General features: G+C 30.2%; 2 protein-coding genes across 4 annotated transcripts; both read left to right on the forward strand.

Annotated features, from left to right (window-relative positions):
- LOC104710164 (NAC domain-containing protein 35) lies at positions 12917-16003 on the forward strand. Of its 2 annotated transcripts, XM_010426722.2 has the most exons (4): positions 12919-13473; positions 13863-14131; positions 15162-15585; positions 15682-15995. In XM_010426722.2, the coding sequence occupies exons 1-4, from the start codon at positions 13182-13184 to the stop codon at positions 15837-15839; spliced, it is 1143 nt and encodes a 380-aa protein (XP_010425024.1). In that variant the 5' UTR covers positions 12919-13181; the 3' UTR covers positions 15840-15995. The 2 variants fall into 2 exon arrangements, with proteins under 2 accessions (XP_010425023.1, XP_010425024.1); XM_010426721.2 differs by having other exon boundaries at positions 12917-13473; positions 15162-16003.
- LOC104710165 (PHD finger protein ALFIN-LIKE 6) lies at positions 18301-20896 on the forward strand. 2 transcript variants are annotated; one of them, XM_010426723.2, is made up of 5 exons: positions 18301-18696; positions 18838-18870; positions 19159-19387; positions 20072-20198; positions 20288-20896. In XM_010426723.2, the coding sequence occupies exons 1-5, from the start codon at positions 18600-18602 to the stop codon at positions 20561-20563; spliced, it is 762 nt and encodes a 253-aa protein (XP_010425025.1). In that variant the 5' UTR covers positions 18301-18599; the 3' UTR covers positions 20564-20896. The 2 variants fall into 2 exon arrangements, with proteins under 2 accessions (XP_010425025.1, XP_010425026.1); XM_010426724.2 differs by having other exon boundaries at positions 20291-20896.

Consider the following 22301-nt stretch of genomic DNA (forward strand, 5'->3'; position numbering starts at 1 on the left):
TTCAAAACCCGAGTTAACTATTACACCATCATTATCATTCTCTTTTCATTTTTAATTTATCAAACCATGCATGTTACTTCCAAATATGAGTGATATATATATATATATATATATATATATATATATATATATCATATCTTTATATTTATAGGTACACTCAGTAAATTCCAAATGTATCCAATTATTTATTTATAAAAATTCCAAACTAAGTTACGAACAGAAGTGTTAGTTTTCATTGCGTTATCAAATATATATTTGTAGATATTGCATTTCCATGGCTATTACTTTGGAAATGGAAAACGGATCTTGGAAATATTTTCTACACATAATAGATATCTTGGAAATTTTAAAAGAAAAGGAAATTATAAATATTAGATTTTTCTAATTTATAAGCAAAGGAAAATTCCACGTATAGTGGTGCGATACAAAACCTTGTTATATAAAATGGTGATCGAAAGATATATTTGGAAAGAAAAAATGAATTGAAATAAGCGGGTTTAAGGAAATGGTAGTACAAAAATGGCTAATACGAAGCAGCGTTTTGGAAAATTTCACCAATGAGCAAATTGTTTTGGAAAATTATAAACCATATTTATAATTCTTTACAATTCGTAGCTCATATCAAATATCTTTTTTTTTGGTGCAATCAATGTTAAATATCTAAAGCTTGATAATTGTACCCTTTTTCTCACAATCACAATACGCTATATATAACTATAATAACAAACGATTGAAATCTTACAACCCAAACAAAAAGTAGAAAAGAGAAACATTAAACGAAATTTTGATCAATTATGTGGTGGATCATTCGGGCGATTTTACGGTTTCTGTTTTGGACCTTACCGTGCTCTTTGTTCGGCGGCTCATCATCGACCAAAATCTCCAAACGTCAAAAGTGGCCAGGAGCATATCCCAGTCTTCTAAGCGGTGGTGTAAACATTTTCTCCTTGGTGATCGTTGCCGTGATATTCGTGGTGATTGTACATCTCTTCCTCAATGCAAGATAGTGATGACTGCATGGTGGCTATTGCTAGTCTTCCTGATTTTTTTGTTTTAGATCGTTGGTGACATCATGGTGGCATTGGTGACGGCATGCATGGTGTCTTTTAGTTATCATATTTATCTATATTATTAAAGGAGAAATACTCGTAGACATTTTAGATTTATTTTCATAAGAATTGACATCAAATTATTATTGGTTTTAAGACAAAATTAAAATTTCTCATTAAAAGTTTAATTGATAATCGATTTTTGTTTTTTTTTTGCTTAATATTGTTAAGATATTTTTTAAAATTTAAATTGCATATTTTCTGGTAAGGAGAAAAGCCAACAATTATTTAGGTTTTTATATATATATATATATTTGATAACTCAGGAGTAATCCTAAAGCTTTTCTAGGCCCAAAATCTAATCTCCTGGAGCTAGAAGAAACCATGTTAAATTTCGAATTCCTGTAACCAATGCTAATCGAACCCTTTACCACTGGACTAAGGCTACTTGGTTACCATATTTAATGTTAATGATAGAATTATAAATATTAGGATATCGACTTCTATAACTATGATTAATGATGATCTTAATTATTGAATTAGGCTATATCAATTTTGACCCGACCCGTAAAGTTGGCAAAAAAATATACTTACTTCAGTTTATTTCAATTTGTATATACGGAAAAAGAAGACCAGCTAGAGTCCTATTTAACTGCAATTATTCACTTATGCGTGTCCCTAACTTTAATTTATTATGTAAAGATATCCATGTTTCGTGTAATCGTGTTTGATGGTGATTTGAATATGAATCAAATTATGATAATGTGAAATCAGACCCAAATTATAATTTGTGTTTTCTTCTTCTTATTTCTTCTCAAATTCATGATATTTTCATATTCATTTGTATATATGTTTTAACTCGATATGTTTTTTTTTTATTTGTCACAACTCTATATGTTTCTGTGCAGTGAAAAAGTTAAAAGACTCCACAATTAATATAAACAATCCAATCCACTAGAAACAAATTAAAAAACCTACCTTCAACTCCCTCCTAATTTCAAAAAGCTTATTTCAATGTAATCTCACAGCAGGGGTGGGTGCTGAGTTTTTAAAAGTATTTGTTTTAGGAATAGCCTCGAGTCATTTTCTTAGTGTAAACAAATCCCCAAAACCATCTCTTTTCCGATTCCATTGGTGCCTAAGCATGGATAAGCATTGAAGCTTACTGGCCGCGAGTATTACAAGTTCGTTGTTACGCAAGTTTCCAATGGCCCTCTGCTTGAACATCAAAAAAATCTTAAATAACATATACATGAATGATGAATCCTACCTATTATCGGTGTAGGCCTTATCAAGAGTTTGTCGATAAATCTAATATGCATCATCTAAAAGTCCAGCTCTGCCAAGAAGCTAGCTAGTGATTTACTATTGGGCCATAATGCTTACTATTCGTTAACCATCCATGATAAGTACTTGCGGCTTGCTTCCACTAGACCATTGTGGTTACAAGCGTTTAACAGAGCTAGACACATCATCATCCAAGCTACCACATTTGGCAAACCTTTCGATTATGGTTGCTAGCATTTAACAGAGACACATCATCACCGAAGCTATACCGTACCACTTAACACTTTGGTAAAATGATTTACTATTTTCTTGTAAATTGTGATTCATCTATCGGCCCATCCATGCACCGTTCAAAATGAAGCCATGGAAACAAACCACTTTAACAATAAACAATTAATATTGAAATTTCATTTATAAAAAAAAAACTTGAATTCTGACATGCAAAGTAAATCATTTATCTATGTATAACCACCATGAATTGAAAGAAAAAAAATGATGATGAATGATATCGCACCAGAATCGAAACTGATCTCCTAAACATTTGAAATTAAAGAATCAGCTCACGTTGATCCGAACATGTGTTCTTCAACTTACACGATGTTTTTGCTGCAGGCCTACTAAAGCCCACTAAGTTAGTGGCACTAACCTAAGTTTCTTCACAATCCAAAATCCCAAACGTATCCGCTTGTATGGGAATATTTTTAAGAAACTGTAGACTACAAATGTTTGGTTACAAATCCCATATAAGTTCTGTAACACACACACAAAACTCTAAAACGATACATTTTTTTCTATTAACTAAGTTATGAGAGAAATAGAATAAATGAATTTTGCATTTCTATCACAAGACTAATTGAGAAAACGGATTCGTTAGCGCCAAATGTTTTATAGTTTCATATAAACAAAATGAATTTATTTTATCAAATCCCAAAAGAGTAAAAAAAAAAAACACATCCTCATGTTACTGTTCTTACATTACACTCTTATTATTATTATTATTATTTGTAAACTTCCTAACAATTCAATTTAAATGAGTTAATGAAAGAACATTATACGTATGCCGTATGCGAAGTACATAAGAAGTAAAAATTATATTTCTTTTGTTAATGCAAACTCTCGCAGAATATATATATTGTATGGCTAGTTTTTTTTTCTTTTTTTAGCATGATAATATTATATTAATTTTCATCCCAAATTAGGCTGGGTCTGGGGCCTTTTACACCCACAAAACAGTTATAGAAATGGTAAAATCGGAGAACTTTGCCAGTAAATTAGAAAATTGGATAAACCGCGAAACTCTATTACCCATCATAAATTTTTAATTTCGAAAAAAAAAATCTAGTATTTGATCGTTCTCAAAATACAATTCACTCTATAAAAGATAAGTTAGGACTTAGGATTAAACGTTGATTCATCCAATTTTCGTTTTGCTTCTATTATTTCGAAGACTCGTTGACCTTAAGAAGAAGATAAAAAAAAGATCCGTGAGAGATTTCAATAATACACAAAAATACATGAATCCATATATGTAAGCTACATATATACAGAGATACAGAGACAAAAGTTAAACTTGTCGTTTAGAACACGTTGACTTTTCCATAAGAAACTTCCATAAAAACACGTGTGTAGTAGACAAAGTTACACACACGTAGATACATATCATGACAGAACAGAAGATGGATGTACGAGAGAAGGAGTGACGATAAACAGAGAATAATAGATCCAAAAAGAACATGGAAAGATTACAGAAATAAAATTTATGAAAAAAAACGTACAAAAACAAGAGAAAGTGTAATTATTTTGGTGATAATTTAATAAATTTAAGTCAACGGAAGAAACGGACGAAGAGATTCACGAGATATCCGCCTTGTCATTTAATCTTTTTTTGTCCTACAACTACAAAGAGACATTTCTTTTATTTCAGTACACTTCATGGTCCGACTTCTCCGACAATTATATGTCCTAATAGTAATTGATATTTATTTCAGTATTTCTAACAAACTTATTGGATGCTCCATTCTAATCTTTGAGAATGTTTACCATCAATGGGAACAAACATTTTGAATCGAGAGATAAGTTCTTAACTCTGAATTTAGGATTGAACTAGATAGCTCCGTATATATATTTTGACTCTCTTTTTGTCTTATATATAGTATGTCTTATAATATTTTGGTTTCTGAAGATATATTTTTCATGATAGATATATACGTATTAGTGTCGATTCTTATGAAAACAACTAAGATAATATCTTAAGGTCCCCTACCGCGTGATTCTTGGAAAAGAACAATCTAGAGCTGAAATGCATTTAGGAGTATAAAAAACACTCAACGAGAAGTTGGTTTGTTGTGTTGTGTTATTTAAGAATGGGATTTTTAAAGTCAGAGAGTCAACGGACTGTCAGAGTCGAGTCCTGGGTCCGTCTCTAGTCAGAGAGTCAAGCATTCTTTTTCATTGACCCCATCGTCATTAAATCCGACGGTGGTGTGGTGGACCTCTTGTCTTGTTGTCTATCGTCTGGTTAGATCCTCCCACGTCACTTATCCATTTTCATGACGCCACCTCTCACATTCTTGTTTTTGAACTCTCAGTCTCGTGTTGTCGACATTTTGATATCACAAAACCAATGGACTATAATCTTTTAATAACTTCATGCAGTTTTTTTTGTTGGCTCTCTAGGTTCTTCAAGTTTTGCTTGGTGAGTGTTTATATATAACATGAATACATGATACCGTGTACGTTTTCCTTTTCAACGAGCCCATGTATAATCTAAATATAAACAGCAACAGCAACTGGGAGTTAAATAAATTTAGTCTTTATACTTTAAGTAAAAGATTTTGAAAGAAAAAAAAAAATTAGAGAAGGTTTTGAGTTTTTTGTCCAACGTAACGTTGTTTTCGAATTCTATCCTTTGTTCGTAAAATGAATCAATCGCATTTGAATCCAAGAAAAAAAAAAGGAATTTTCAAATAACGACTTCTTTGTTTCCAACTTGTAATGCAAATACAAAGATTGCTAAATATGTTTGTAGCCAGAAAAGAATAATCACTATTTTCTCAAATATATTTGGTTACACGCAACTACAAGTGATACAACTATATAAATTTCATCAATCGACTCTTACGTTGTAAATAGAAAAGAGATCCAACATTTCATTAATTCACTAGTCATAAATCGAATTTATAAAGATATGAACACTTATCATATATCGCAATAATTTCTCATTATAGACTTAAGCTCTCGAATCTCTCCACGAGGTTATGCTGCCTGGTCGGTCCAAACAAATTCTTGAGCACATAAAGATTCTATATATACCAATATATGTAAACTATCAAAAGCATTTTATATATTGAAGGTCTGGATCGTAGAAGAGATGCGACATATATATATCATTTTCGTGCATTAAGTTTTGTCCCCACAATTAAAATTTCTTTTTAAAAAGTTAGAATTTGTAATTTTGTGTAAATGAAGACAAATCATTCTGCGATCAACTTGTGGCTGCATTATTGGGTGGGCGGTCCATACAACACACACATAAGATAATCGTAAAATGGTACGTCGGTCTTATTCTTCCATGCAATTTGGTCGGTTTTCTTCTATGGCCATCCCCCATTTTTTGGTTTATTAATTTAATTCTGGCCATACCATTTTTATTTCACTCTCTATCAAAACACATTAATCTACAATGAAAGTGGGTTTCAAGTATTTTACTACATTGGTCTTTGACCCCAAAAAAAAAAAAAAATCTATTGGTAATATATTACTGTTCGTTTGACAAAATATTTATCATAATCAGCACATTAAATTGTTTGTTTTTAGGCCCAAAATAATTTTGTCAATCGCTAAAACTTTTACAATTAATAACACAAATTTAATATACCTAATATCACAAATTTTGTCGTCATCACATTTTTTGAGCTTCAACTATATTTTTATCAGCGTGAGATATGAATAATTTATAATAATTATATAATCGCTGTATTTGTATGTCCGGTCATACCTTAATTTTACTTTTCCTCCTATCATTTTCGAACAACTTGCAAGTATCTTCTCAATCAAGCACGATGCCTTTGTATTCATAGGCCGGCTCATCATGATATAAGATGTTGGCGTCACCTATTGATCACATTTATAGAGCAATTTTTTCCGTAAAATATTTAAATATACGTAGAATATTTGTCAAGTTGTATGTTTTTTTTTTTTTTTCTTGTGGGTGGCTGTAAAATTATTAGTTTGAAAATTCTTTCCCTTGCGAAGATGGGGAGCATTTAAGGAAGCATTTCGTCATTTTAAATGACTCATTTATGAAACTTTCAAAATCAGCTAGACGAATCGGTAATTCTTGTATGTGACGTAACTATTCATAACTCATATGGAGGGATATTTTAGTTTTGGATATGGAAACCAAAATGTGGGATATGCAAAAAAATATGAAAGTGAAATGGGACGTGTAAGATATTTAATTAATACATAAAAATACAAACAATTGAGTAAATGCAAAAAGAGCCAAGAGAAAGGGTTGACAACCGCCAAGAAGGCCAAGTCCACGAAATGCCTGTGGCTCCCAAGACATGATTATGTGTATAATTACATGATATTTTATAGTTCAGAAAATTAGAATTGACATTTTTCTACCCGGACGAAGAGTCCATGTCGTGTATTTACTTGAATTTTTATATCTTTTCTACAACAATCGAGTTTGAGGAAAAAAATAAATAATAAGTATAAACATACTATAAATTCAGAACTTATGGAAATAGAGCTAGCATGATTATTTTTAGAATCCAAATATAAATCTACTTTAGATATTAAGACATCTTTAACGACATTTATTTTAAATAATAACAAAAAAAAAATCCATTTTAGATATTAACAGGACAATTCCATTTTCAGATTATGTGTAACAAAATTTTTATGATTATGATTAACCCCTTTGAGAAACGTTCTGGCAACAAGAGTCTTAGCAAACTTAAATCATTAGTATCTCGTGACACTATTTTAAGTATCGTAGTCTTCTAATCAAATATATATATATATATATATATATATATTGATTACTAGTTGATGCTTTTTAAAAAATTTAGAGGCTTATAAAGTGATTTCGCACTGAACATCAAAAGACCTTATCTAAAGTCTAAACACCTGTGACGAAACAGTTAGCGAACTATGAAGAAAAACCAGTTACTGTTCTAGATATTTTCCGACTACGTACGTGTGAGAGTGAGACCAAGACCAAAATAAACTAATCACGAGAAAAAATATAGACTTCTTAAAATAGTCATGGTTCAAACAACAAAAGCTAATTATGAATTATTATTATTATACTAAAGTTGAAAATGTATGTTTTAATTACAACATTCTAGTAAGAGAGAGACTTTGAAAGTAAAGGATACTTCGTGTATACAGACCTTGATATATCGCTAATAAATAATTGTGATGCATCATGCATGGTCAATACTAAAAGTTTGACAAATAATATAGTACTATTAATTTAAGAATGAAGTTGGTGGTATTTTTTAAAAAAAAATTAAAGGTCCAGATATTTTATATAATAAGTTGGTAGTATTATCTTTTTGTGCAACCATTATAAAATTTAACTATTAAATTTGATGACCAATGAAATAGTGTTGGTGGTTAACCAAATCAAGATTATGTTTTTGCTAGTAAGTGATCAAAAATTTAGAACACACAAGAATGTGAAAGATACGTACGATCCGAATCATAATTCGGAAAGCATATATTTTATACATAGAAAATCAGTCCATTCATGACATTGGAATCTAGATACATCCCAAAAACAATAAAATCTGAATTTTTAAAAAATAATTGCGAAAAGAAGGGTCCATAATTACAAGAGTGTGACTATTATACAAATAAAATAATAAAGTTGGTGTAATAATGAAATACTAAAGTTCAATTATTTCTAGTAAAAGTAAACTAAATCACCTAACTACAAAAACTGATGACCAATGAGATTATATTGATGTGTAACCAAATCCAATTAAATTCTATTCTGGGACAAAAAAAAAAGAATTCGATTATTGGTTAAAAGTGTTATTTTAGTTAGGAAAAGACTTTTGATAGTGATGGCATAAGACTTTTAGGGTTTTTATTACTTAACCAATTCTAGCATCATCTTTCTTAAACCTCTTTCAAATCCTTAAATTCTTGTTCTCGAACCCGCTTTAATCTTTTTCGTTTCATATTACAACTGATTTAAGCTACTTAAGGTGTGATTGCATAGTAGGATTTTTTACAGCTACTTAGCAGGTCTATAACATTTGTTTTTCAAAAGTTTCCAAGTGCAAAACTGTACTGTCCCCGTCAAAAACTCACGACTTCTAGATAACTAAACTGCAATCGGTTATAGAGAAAACACATATATATATATATATATATATATGCTTCTTATAAAGAAAACAATGCAATCGGCGACAAGTACTTCATAAAAGAAATTAATAATGTTTATACATATATAAAATGATTAGTTTTTTCACTCCGGGCTGTAGCATAAATATTTACTTGATATTATATATTGTTTACAATCAATCGAACTCGTAATTAAGTGTTTAAAACGATGGGTAAAAATATGAAGACAAATATAATGTGAGAGATGAAAATATGTAGCTCATCTTGTTATTTTATATCATTTTCAACGGAATTAAAGTATACTATGTTAGTATATAGAAAATACCGTAATAAAAAAAGATGTATGAATAATTATATGGAGACAAAAAAAAAATTCATATTGGATTTTTCTACAACAAGCATTGATCAGTTGCAAATGTATGTATATATATATATATATAATGATACATGTATATTATTATCAAACCAGGAAATATTAATACATGTTAATTTAAATTAAATATTAAAAATACACTTGTGAAAACCAAATTTTACTAAAGCATACAGTAGATTTTATGGGTTTAAGAAATGTAAACATAATCCTCTGGCAGGTACTAACATAATTTTAGCCACCCTACTTGCTGCCCCCTAACTAAAAGCCAAAGAAGAGTCGTTTTGCATTAATTATACATTAATCTTTTTTTTAAACTCTCCCCCGAATTTGTAATTCCTTATTTCGATCCCTTTTATATTTTTAGTGGTATCAATATTCGAAGGGTCCATCAGTCCATGTCTATGACTCAATGTAAATCAAATTGGTATTAAATTTTCTTTTTAAATAAGAAAACCTTAAAATGGAACAATTAATTTATGTAAATTATATTGGTATAAATATATATTGAAAATTGTGTAAATCTACTGGTTACTATTTGAGTACCCCTTATTTTAAAATTATAGTGTTTTAAATGTAAAAAAACAAGATCGGTTTAACTAGGTTTTAATAAGTTCATTTTCTGATATCAAAAATGGTCTAATTAATAATGGTTTGTTGAATTGTTACTTAGTTACCAAAACAAAAACAAAAAATGATTTGTTTACTTTGTGTACGTTTCATAATTTTGGTACGCGACGACATCCATATAGAAAAAGGTCTACAAACACTGAGCTGCGCTCAATCCTATAAAAAATTGTTGTGAATGAGATACATGCATTCACGGATTTCTTCTGAACTGATACATTTGAAGAAGAAACAAAAAACAAAAACATTTTAAAAAATAAAAATATAATATATACGAAGTCATTAAAACGTAGAGTAAGGTAAGGTTTCCAGAATCCCCACTCTCGTTTCATAGAAGCCCCACTACCATCTCACTTTCATTCATTCCCTCATCTACGTTGATATACTTTTAATTCATTTTTCTATTTCAAACTTATAAAGATTTTCTACTCAATCTATTTTTCTATCTACAACTTATAGATATTACAGTTTGACTAGAGCTTTTAGGTCAGTTAATAATATATGCTAATACTTATACTGCTACGATCACCAATGACAACATATATGTAAACTCTGATGTTTATAACAACTAGATTAGAGTATATATAATGCATGGGAAATTCTAGAATCTTTCTTTTAATAGTTTATACAGTATAACATAACTTGTGAAAGGTATATATATATATATATATATATATATATATATATATATATATATATATATATATATATATATATATATATATATATATATATATATATATATATATATATATATATATATATATATATATATATATATATATATATATATATATATATATATATATATATATATATATATATATATATATATATATATATATATATATATATATATATATATATATATATATATATATATATATATATATATATATATATATATATATATATATATATATATATATATATATATATATATATATATATATATATATATATATATATATATATATATATATATATATATATATATATATATATATATATATATATATGCTAAGATATAAAACGTTGATGATAGTTACGTTATTTAAAGAGCAGCCAAATGTAACTATGATATTTATTAATTGAAACCTATTTTGACCACAATAAACCATAGGCGCAAATAGCCATTACAGTAAATATTAATTATGCTAATTGGGTACTGTTAACCAACGTATCTATAGTTTGGGTAAATATACTAAATACTAAATGAGTTAGTGTGTGTATGTATCAATACAACTTTTTAAGAACATATATGTAACCCCAAGGTCAGCTTCTTAGTAAGTTATAGAAACATATGGAGCGTTGGCATAGAAAAAAAAATCATGGTCAGTTTGTTTTACATTCATAATTGTTGAAATAATATCATGTAATGAAGATATGGTGGGCCAAATATATCATTTAAAAAATATATAGCGGAACAATAAGAGAACGTTCGTGAAGCATATGAAAAACACGTAAATATATTTATGACGAGTGACATAGTAAGCATACGTGATATTATTATTTAATTAGTAATATAGGTCACCAATCAGAATTTTTTTCTCAATTAATGAATAAATAACTAGAATAATCCAAAATAGTAACATTATTTTAATGAATATCCGATATTTCAATTAGTCTTCCTATAACAATGATTTATAATGGAGCCTTAATCGCTATGGGAGGATTAAATTAGCTACGTTTTCGAAATTTTTACAGCAATGGATTAATAGATCAAAAACCAAAAACAAAATATATACTATTCAGCAGAAGTTATGCAAGGAATCAGCATAAGTTATGCATGGAATCAACCTAAAGTATTATTCTCTAAAGACTATATGGTCTTTATAATATATATATCTATATCATATAGGTGACAAAAATTTATGAATCTTTAAGGTGTAATACAGAGCCGTGCCTAGAGTTTTCAAGGCCATAGGCAAAATTATTTTAAAAATTTTCAGTTAATATACTAAAAAATATAACAAAAATTTTCCATATAGTCAATACAATATAATATATATGGTCTCTATATAACATAGTTTTGTGTATCTATAAAGTTGTCAAATACACATTAAAAGAACATAGATGATAAGGATTTAGTAAAGAAAAGTCCATTTAATAAAAGAAAATGAAAGAGTGAGTGGACAAATACAAAAAAAAGAATGCACTAAACCTTTTTTCCTAGAAAACTATGGATTAGCCATGGGATATTAATGGAAATTTGCCTACGTTTGTGCAAGCAAAGTTTAAATGTGCTTACAGTTTTACATAAAATATAATTAGGCCGTAGGCGAATGTTTCTTAATATCTCAAGGAGGCACGGCTCTGGTGTAATATAAGGAAAACCATGATATCCTTTTTTGTATTGATAAAATATGGAACTTTCAGAGTTTTGGTGTATAAATTCTGTTGATATTTAAAATGTTGATTATTTTATCAAGAAGAAATATCAAGAAGAAATGAACTAGCAAATAACCATATGATATCTATTTTTTTAAATGTCAATTAGTTATCTTCCAAATATTTTTTCAGTTATAAGAAACAACCGTCATTAAATATTAAATTGATTATGTTTTTTTCAGTTTTGTGATTGCATTCATGGATTTTGTCATTTTGCCTAAAATTCTATGGTTTGCCATTTTTAGGCTACAAAAATAGGCTTAAACATATGTTTGATATGTTATGTTTGGGTTTAATTAGTTTGTTCTAGCTATTTGTTTGTAGAATTTAATATTTGTTATAAAGTATGTATTTTATCCAAAAAAAACATAAATATAGACATTTTCAAGTGTTAAAAAATAGTAAATTCATAAGATTTTAAGAAAAAGGACATGTTCATAAAATTTACCAAGAAAATGGCATTTCCATAAAAATCTCTTGAATATTTCAAACCTAACTTAGAAAAATAAATAAAATAGATAATTTTTTTTATATCAATATATAATATTTGAAAAACTAATTATATGTATACATAGTTTTTGGATGATATAAACTAGAAATAGAGTGAAGTGATCTTAGTCCAGTGGTTAATAATATATTTAATTGTAGAATTACATCAGGGATTGAGTTCTTTTCCTTAGGAATGTAGAGATTTGTTTAATAGGTTGGCCTACTATGATCCAATAAGTAAAATAAAGAAAAATAAATAGAAATGGATAGTGAGAGAAAGGTCCAAAGGCACGGCTAAGAAAACAAAACCGTGGACACCCTGTCCTCAATTTGACAAGTCTTTGTCTTCTCCTTAACTCTCTTCTGCTCTCTCTTTGTCTTATTCTAGTTTGGTCTCAACTCCCAAACACGACGACGTTTCATCTCTATACAGTCGTCCTTTCTTCTTCTCCTCCTCTTATCTCTACCCAACACCACTCAATTTCATCTCTCTCTTTTCCTTCTCTTGTTAGTATAAAATCCAAACAAACCCTTAATCTCTTTTCATCATATCATCTTAATCCACATGCATATACATATACATATATAGTCTCTTTTTATATATGGCAATTGTATCCTCCACAACAAGCATCATCCCCATGAGTAACCAAGTCAACAATAACGAAAAAGGTATAGAAGAAGATGATCATAGAGGCGGCCACGAGAGTAATGTCCAAAATGATGATGAAGCTGATGATCACGATCATGACATGGTCATGCCCGGATTCAGATTTCATCCCACTGAAGAAGAACTCATAGAGTTTTACCTTCGCCGAAAAGTTGAAGGCAAACGCTTCAATGTAGAACTCATTACTTTCCTCGATCTTTATCGCTATGATCCTTGGGAACTTCCTGGTAATTATATATTCACATACACAAACACACACACACACACACACACATACATACACATAAATCATCTCAAACTATTTGGGAATCTATAATTTTATACATATGTTAAGATCTATAGATGCAATCAACTTCCTTCTCTCTTATCACTTTCTCTCTCTATTTCTTTTCTTAAAACCTATATATGTAACTTCAATATGAATTATTACTATGTCGATCTTGGATACTTCTCAATATCTTTAAACACTTCTCCCTCTTTATTTTCTTTCTTAATTAACCTAAATAAACCTTCTTTCATCTCTATCATAAGATATATATATATATATATGCATGTGTGTGTATTATCATAGACTTCTATATATGTTTGATGGAGATATATATATATGTGTATGCAGCTATGGCGGCGATAGGAGAGAAAGAGTGGTACTTCTATGTGCCAAGAGATCGGAAGTATAGAAATGGAGATAGACCAAACCGAGTAACGACTTCAGGATATTGGAAAGCCACAGGAGCTGATCGGATGATCAGATCAGAGACTTCTCGGCCAATCGGATTAAAGAAAACCCTAGTTTTCTACTCTGGTAAAGCCCCTAAAGGCACTCGTACTAGTTGGATCATGAACGAGTATCGTCTTCCTCACCATGAAACCGAGAAGTACCAAAAGGTATTTATTCAATTTAAGTCTATATATATCCCATACACACGTACATAAATATAACCCTAGCTAGGTGTGGTGAGGCCTTCAAAATTGAAATTAATCCCTAAACTGTTTGAATTTCTTTCTTTTTGAATTTGATTGTAGTTGTTTTCTCTTTCTTTTTTAAAAAAATTATTTTATTTTGGAATTTGATTCGATAAGATCAAAATACTTGTGAATGGTCTAAATGTCAGGCGGCGTTTACGCTTAAATCTAGAAAATGTTCATGCCATATGCGTGAACTCTTTAAATTACTAGCCATGGCCCATTGTTATAGTAGAATACATTAATGAATAGCTGCATACACATATATATACACACAAGTACCACATTCGACATTCATATATATACCTTAATTTCTGAAGTCTTAGTTAGTTTTCTTACAGTTTATCACTTTATCACATTAATGTTCCTGCTCTTTCTCACATTCATGTCTTCGATTTAAGTTGCCTGATATTTAAAATATAATAATTTGGCATATATGAATATTGTATTAACATTTCTATATACGAAAATATCAAATTTATATACATATGTGTATGGAGAAGACCGGACAAGTATTTTTACGGCAAATGACAATGGATAGGTACATTTTTTGGGCTCTTTCGAATTGTATGTTGTCACCAATTAAAACCATAAAAATTACAAAATTTATATGTAAGATGTATGCATGATTCCTCATTAGACAGCTAAAACACCAGGCTTGACATAAGTCTACCAATCTAAATGTATATGTATTGCAAATCAACTTAATTATACTGGTAGAATTATAATACATTGTTAAAGATATAGAAATGTTTATAAACTAATTCTTAAAATTTCATTAAGTTTATGCGCTTTTTTCTTTTCTGGCTGATGCTTAGTTTGTGATTCTTCAATTTCAAAATCATTTCGATATACTGTCGAGAAATTTTACTTTTCCATCCCATAGTCTTTTCTTTTTTATATATTTATTGTTAGTCTATATTGACAATGCGTTCATGTATGAATTATATAGGCTGAAATATCATTATGCCGAGTGTACAAAAGGCCAGGAGTAGAAGATCATCCATCCTTACCACGTTCTCTATCCACAAGACATCACAATGACCATAACTCATCATCCCGTCAAGCCTTAAGACAACAACAACACCATTCATCGTCCTCTAATCATTCCGAGAACAACCTTAACAACAACACCAACAACATCAACAATCTCGAGAAGCTCTCCACGGAATATTCAGGCGACGGCAGCACCACAACCACCACAAACAGTAACTCTGACGTTACCATAGCTTTAGCCAATCAAAACATATATCGTCCAATGCCTTATGGCGCAAGCAACAACGCATCAATAATCTCTACGAGTAATCAAGAGGACGATGAAGCCGCCATTGTTGACGATCTTCAAAGACTAGTTAACTACCAAATATCAGATGGAGGTAACATCAATCACCAATACTTTCAAATCGCTCAACAGTTTCACTATAATCAACAACAAAATGCTAACGCCAACGCGTTACAATTGGTTGCGGCAGCGACAACCGCTGCGGCGCTAACGCCTCAAACGCAGGCGACGTTAGCTATGAGCATGATCCCAACAGGGACGATTCCAAACAGTGCTTTGTGGGATATGTGGAATCCAATAATACCAGATGGAAACAGAGATCATTATACTAGTAATCCTTTTAAGTAATTTAACTAGACCTTGATTTTAAATAATGCTGCTTTGCTATATTTATATACCCAGTTATATAATTCTAAACATATTCGATATAGCTATAGACTATGATTGATCATTGCGAGGCTATGTAATGGAACTGATTCCCAACATATATAGTTAATTAAGTAAGTTTTTTTCCTTCTTATGTTAAAGTTTATTTTCTTCATGCTATTTATGAATATTAAGTATGACAAAGGTATCCAATCCGCATTAAAAGTATTTAACCGAAAGAAAGAAGAAATAAACTTATTTGAACACATTTTCATGTAATAACAATGATAATTACCATATCACAAGATTCAAATTTACCAACCTAGCTAGTGGAATTTGATTTTGTTTCGTTCCAATTTAAATTTCATAAATAAAAATTTTGAAATCTTTCTGTCGTCTATTTATTACTAACTAAAATTCATGTGGCATTGTCGTTTACAAAGTGTTAATATTACCTGATAGTGCGACTTTATAGTTAAACAACAATCGGCTAACTCTTAATAATTCAACAAAACTGATTACAAGATAGAAATATAAAAAGACGCTAGCCAGTTTTTTGTCTTCGTGAGTATAATAAGAATAGTTAGGGTTTGACGGGAAAATAAATAAACATAGGACGTACAAATTTGGTGAGAGCAGGTTGTTCCCGTGATATGGTAAGCTATATATAGGACCAGCATGAATAGTCGTCAGTTATATATCAATTTTTGTTAATCTTTTAAATGTATGTTGTTTTATTTGAACTATGGGCATGTGCGATTAATATAAACCACCTCTGATATCTCACTTTCTTCCCACTAAGAAACAATCAGATATTAAAAAAGTTGATCGAAAGAATATGAATTAAAACGTCATGAATTTTTGTTAACATTTTTACGAAAATCATTAATAAAATGATGTGTGTTCGAATAGTTATATACTTATATGTATAGCGAATATTTTATTCCTGTTGGAAAAATTTATGAATCTTTATAATAGTCTCTTTAGATCTGATAGCAATATATATACTGGATCAAGCTGGATTAAATAGCACTAATCAAATTTTGTTTTGTATTTAATCTGTTTGTCCAACCGTATTTGCGTGTATATCTATATTGACGAGTTCGTAGAGTACATATATACCACATCACTGATAATTATGTGAGACAAATTAGATTATAGTTGCGGTAAACGTGTTCTCTAGCAACGTACTAAACGCAAAAAAAAAAAAAAAAAAATTCAAACCCAAGCGAATCGGATAAATTACACTTGGTCTATTTCTTACATTTAGAGAAACACACACATCGGTTGAAAAAAAAAAAGAGAAACACACACATCATTTTATTATAAAATGTAATTATAGTGTTTTCGTTTTCCTTATCTTGCTATCGTAACCTTAGGAAATGATCTGTTTCTTGTCTAATCGTGAAAATTGAGAAGAAAAAAATAAAAGAATACGATGATGATAGTTCAAAACTTGAAAATTTCAAATCTCATTCCACTAGGTTGCTGCCACAAAAAAAAATCCATTACTCTTTAATGGGCTAGACTGACATGCTATCTCTATAAGACTATAACAATTCAAAATTGGGCCTGAATTGAAATATCTGGTTTGCTTGCCTGTTCAGCCGTGAACTTTTTTCTTTTGTTTAAATTTTATTAGAAAGGAAAATTAAAGACAAATTGGAAAATAACCAAATTATCGATTAACTTCGATTCCTCAGCCTACTTTTTAAAAGTGTATTCAAAATTTCTAATAAAAAAATCTTAAACTTAATATATATATCATATATTTATACTTAAATTTTATAAATTTTTAAGATAAATACACAAACAATGTTTCTCGTGATCGACTTTTCTTTTTCTTGATAATTCTCGTGATCGGCTTTTAATATAAAGTTAGTGACAAAAAATTAATAATTCTTTAAGATATGTTTGTTTGCGTGACACTAGATTACATTCTTTCAGTTGTAATCATTAGCGATCAGACATTACGATCCAATAACGACAAAAAAAGAACATAATATCAAAAATATAAGTTAAGAAAAACAATCAAAGATAAATTAAATTATATAAAACAAACTAAATAAAAATAATCAAAATTAACTAAATTAATTAAAATATATATATAAATAAATAAACTTATAAAAATTACACCAAATCTATTTAAAGTAAATTGGTTAATGCTAATCTAAATAAATAAATTATACTCAAATGGAACTAGATTCTAAACTTCTTAACTATAAATAGATTAAATTTAATAAATTAAAGAAATTAAAAGAAAAAATACAACATTACATTAATTATTTTCTATAATTTATTGTCAATTTTAGGTTTCATAATGTATATATAATTTAGGATATTAACACGAATTAATAAAATGAATTTGATATCAACACGTAAATAATAAAATACACAAAAGTTGTCTATATTTATTTAAGTTCACACAGCCTCCAAACTTTGTCATTGATCGGTCCCTTTTGTTTTATGTTTTCTCGTTTTAGGGTTTCTTCTTCTATTTCTCAATTTCACCCAAATTAAATCTTTCTTTCAGAGAGAGATTTACCAAAATTTAATTTCCCCAAATCCGAAACCCAAAAAGTGTATATCTTTCCTTCTGGGTTTTGTTTTCTTCTTCTTCTTCTTCTCGATTCTTTCAAAACATTCGTCCTCAGATTCTGATTTTGACCGGAGAAATTCATATTCTCCGGCGACTCTGAAGCTATAATAAATCCAATTCTCCGGCGACATCGTCTGTGAAACATGGAGGGAATCACTCATCCTATACCTCGTACTGTTGAAGAAGTCTTTAGCGACTTCAGAGGTCGACGAGCTGGTCTTATTAAAGCTCTCACTAACGGTGTGTTTGTGGTCTTCTCTCTCTCTCTCACTCTGTTCTATCTTCTTCCGATTCTGTTTTATGAATAAAAATCCTGTTTTTATGGGCTTTTTGTTATTTTCGTGAGATTTGACGATTCTGGGTTTTTGTTTTTGTATGCAGATATGGTGAAGTTTTACCAAACGTGTGATCCTGGTGAGTTATTTCTTCTCCAGTGTTATATATATTATTACTCTTGCTTAGCTTCAAATTGTGTTTAAATCTCTATTGGGTTAGCTTCAAATTGGTTATTATATCCTTTCATTGTTCTATAGGGTTGTGTCCATTGGTATCTTGAGTTAAGATGTCAGTTTAAAAGTAAAAGCTTCTGTCTTTTGGTTCCTTAGTTGGAGACTTTGTTTTGTGATCATCTACGTATTAACATCTAGAGAAAGATTGAGTTGTGTGGTTTTTCTTAAAGTTTTTTCATTCTTGTTTATGCAGAGAAGGAGAACTTGTGTCTCTATGGGCTTCCTAATGAGACGTGGGAAGTTAATCTCCCCGTGGAGGAGGTTCCTCCTGAGCTTCCTGAACCAGCTTTAGGCATCAATTTTGCTAGAGATGGAATGCAAGAAAAGGACTGGGTATCTTTGGTTGCAGTTCACAGTGATTCATGGCTTCTTTCTGTTGCATTTTACTTTGGTGCACGTTTTGGATTTGGTAAGAACGAGAGGTAAGATTCTTTCTTCAACAGCCTCAGTCTCACGAGGGTTGCAACTGTGTTGTGATACTATAATATATATGTGGTATGGTTATGATGACCAATTTAGCATCTGCATGTTTAGTCTCTTGGTGCGTGTTAATAACAATCTCTCTGTCTCGCTTTTTTTTTGAACTCAATTGATCTTGTTCTATGGGTTGGATTCTGTTAAAATCTTATTGCAAGTGGTTTTCAGATTCTATATTTTACTTCATGAGACAGAATTGAAGCGACAAGAGTTATGAATCATCCCAAACCGGATCAATGTTATTGAGTTATTATATATTGGATTCAGCCATTCAGGTCAATAGATTTGTTATGGCCTCTAATTCTGATTAGTATTTCTTGTGTTAGTCTAGTACAGGATTACTGTTAGGCTTAGGCAGTTTGCAACTGAATTGTAGCTTTGCAACAATCATTGAATCTATTAGCTAATCGCAAAGGTTAAAAGGAAATTTAAGCAGAATGAGTTGGGGATTGTGAACTTTTCTATTGATAGGAAGTTTGAGCTGAATGCGTTGGGGATTCTGGATTTGTTTTGGGTTTTGATTATCAATCAAAGTCTCTGTATGTGTGGTTCTATTGGAATTAAGTTTGTTAAAGCAGTTTGGTTATTACTTGCCTTTCAGCTTATGCCATGAACCTATTCTTTTTCAGGAAGAGGCTGTTCCAGATGATTAACGAGCTGCCAACCATTTTCGAAGTTGTGACCGGCAATGCAAAGCAGTCCAAGGAACTATCTGGTAACAACAACAATACCAAAAGCAAATCTAGTGGCGTCAAGGTATCTCTTCTGTTTCTCAATTTTTTTTATGAATTATATGTCTCTGTGTCTCTCTTCTAAATTCTTATCTCTTTGTAATTCCTCTTAAGCAGTCTCGCCAAACCGAATCTGTCACAAAGGTTGCAAAGATGCCATCTCCACCACCAAAAGATGAAGATGAAAGTGAAGACGAGGAAGAAGACGATGAACAAGGTGCTGTTTGTGGCGCTTGTGGAGACAGCTACGGTACAGATGAGTTCTGGATTTGCTGCGATGCATGTGAGAAATGGTTCCATGGGAAATGTGTGAAGATAACACCTGCAAAAGCAGAAAACATCAAGCATTACAAATGCCCAAGTTGCAGTAACAAGAGATCCAGACCTTGAAGTTCAATAATCAAATTGAAAAAGGTAAAACGAGTTAGGAGAAAATTGTGAAAGGACATGAAGGCTCCCAGTTTATAAGAAATTGCCAGTTAAAGGGACTTAGAAGATGTAAGAAGGTTAAAAAATAAGATACTTCTTTTTTACTCTACTTGCTTAGTCTTTTATTGTGGGTTTAAGACTATTTATAATTTGTTTATGTCTTTTCATTTCTTTTTTTTTTTTGTGGATTTTTTGTTGTTGTTAATGTTAATTCTACTAGTACTAATTTGTTTGGTCTGTTTAAGATATTATTTTAGTTTGATCAGTAATTTGCAAAAATTGTGAAACTGTTATGTGGTTTTTTATAGTTTTAAACATCTTTTATCTCATACTCTTGTGTACCAATATATTGTTGTGTGTTGACTCTTGACTGTTGAGAACTTGAAAGTATTTACACGACAGAATGAAGTTGACAGATTCTGACAGCCCAAAACTAAATTACTTGACTAGGTCAATTTGAGCCGTAGGTTAGACAATGATTTGTGTTTCGGTAAGCTTATGCCATTGTCATTATCATCACAAGAAGTAAAGACTATAAAGAGACAGGGTCACAGGGGCCTCCCAGTTATCTAACAAAACCGTTGCAAGTGCTTTTATTAGGCCTTTTTTTTTGTTTGTTTTATGTTAATGTTTGCATGCAAACTATAAAAGCATTATTTAAAGAACCCAACTAGGGAGGTTAAAAGTGGGTAAAAACCCAGTGGGTACCTGAAACCCATGCTTAAAACTGGGTTTTGGGATCTGTTTTTACTCTAAGAAATTAAATGGGTTAAAAATGGTCAGGTATCCAAAACTATAAAGTCTTACACGGGTTTACCCTATCAGTTATGGGTACCCATTGGGTTTTTTTTTCTTTCTAATCACCTATACTTTTTTTTTGTCAAGTCTAATCACCTACACTAAACCCGCAAAATCACATTTTCCTACTAAAAACACAAAACACGAAAACTCGTTTTTCTGCCAAAACCGCAAAATTACGTTTTCCCGCCAAAACAGCAAAATTATATTTTCCCGTCAAACCGCAAAATCACGTTTTTCCGCCAAACTCGCAAAATCTCGTTTTACCTCCAAAACCGCAAAATCTCATTTTCCCGCCAAAATCGTAAAATCTTGTTTTCCCGCCAAAACCGCAAAATCTCATTTTCCCGCCAAAACCGCAAAATCTCGTTTTCTCGCCAAAACCGCAAAATCTCGTTTTCCCGCGAAAACCGTAAAATCTCATCACCAAAACCGCAAAATCTCGTTTTCTCGCCAAAATCGTAAAATCTCGTTTTCCCGCCAAAACTGCAAAATCTCGTTTTCCCACCAAAACCGTAAAATTATGTTTTTCCGCCAAAACTGAAAAGTCATATTTTTCTGCCAAAACTGCAAAATGTCGTTTTTCTACTAAAAACGCAAATTCTCATTTTTAAATATTTATTTAAATTTAATATGAAATAAGCAAATTATGAACAAAACTTTAGTTTTATCTAATATATAATAATAAATTTTGTTTTATCTATTTAAAACAAAACTCTTTAATATATTTGCTATTCTTTATTTAAATTATATAAAATTATAAATTTTTGAAAATTGTTACAGATATAGTAAAATACACAAAATACATAATATAAATCACATTTGGTATCAAAAAGTTAAAGATAAAATTATATATAATATAAAATGCAAAATACATCACATAAGATAAATAATTCGGGTA

Source organism: Camelina sativa, chromosome 9 (assembly GCF_000633955.1).
Source record: "Camelina sativa cultivar DH55 chromosome 9, Cs, whole genome shotgun sequence".
Taxonomy (NCBI): Eukaryota; Viridiplantae; Streptophyta; class Magnoliopsida; order Brassicales; family Brassicaceae; genus Camelina; species Camelina sativa.

Coding starts and splice junctions, on each gene's coding strand:
- LOC104710164 (XM_010426721.2), top strand. CDS start 13,182: ATGGCAATTGTATCCTCCACAACAAGCATCATCCCCATGAGTAACCAA. Junction 13,474..13,862: donor TGATCCTTGGGAACTTCCTG/GTAATTATATAT, acceptor ATGTGTATGCAG/CTATGGCGGCGATAGGAGAG. Junction 14,132..15,161: donor AAACCGAGAAGTACCAAAAG/GTATTTATTCAA, acceptor TGAATTATATAG/GCTGAAATATCATTATGCCG.
- LOC104710165 (XM_010426723.2), top strand. CDS start 18,600: ATGGAGGGAATCACTCATCCTATACCTCGTACTGTTGAAGAAGTCTTT. Junction 18,697..18,837: donor TATTAAAGCTCTCACTAACG/GTGTGTTTGTGG, acceptor TTTTGTATGCAG/ATATGGTGAAGTTTTACCAA. Junction 20,199..20,287: donor GCAAATCTAGTGGCGTCAAG/GTATCTCTTCTG, acceptor ATTCCTCTTAAG/CAGTCTCGCCAAACCGAATC.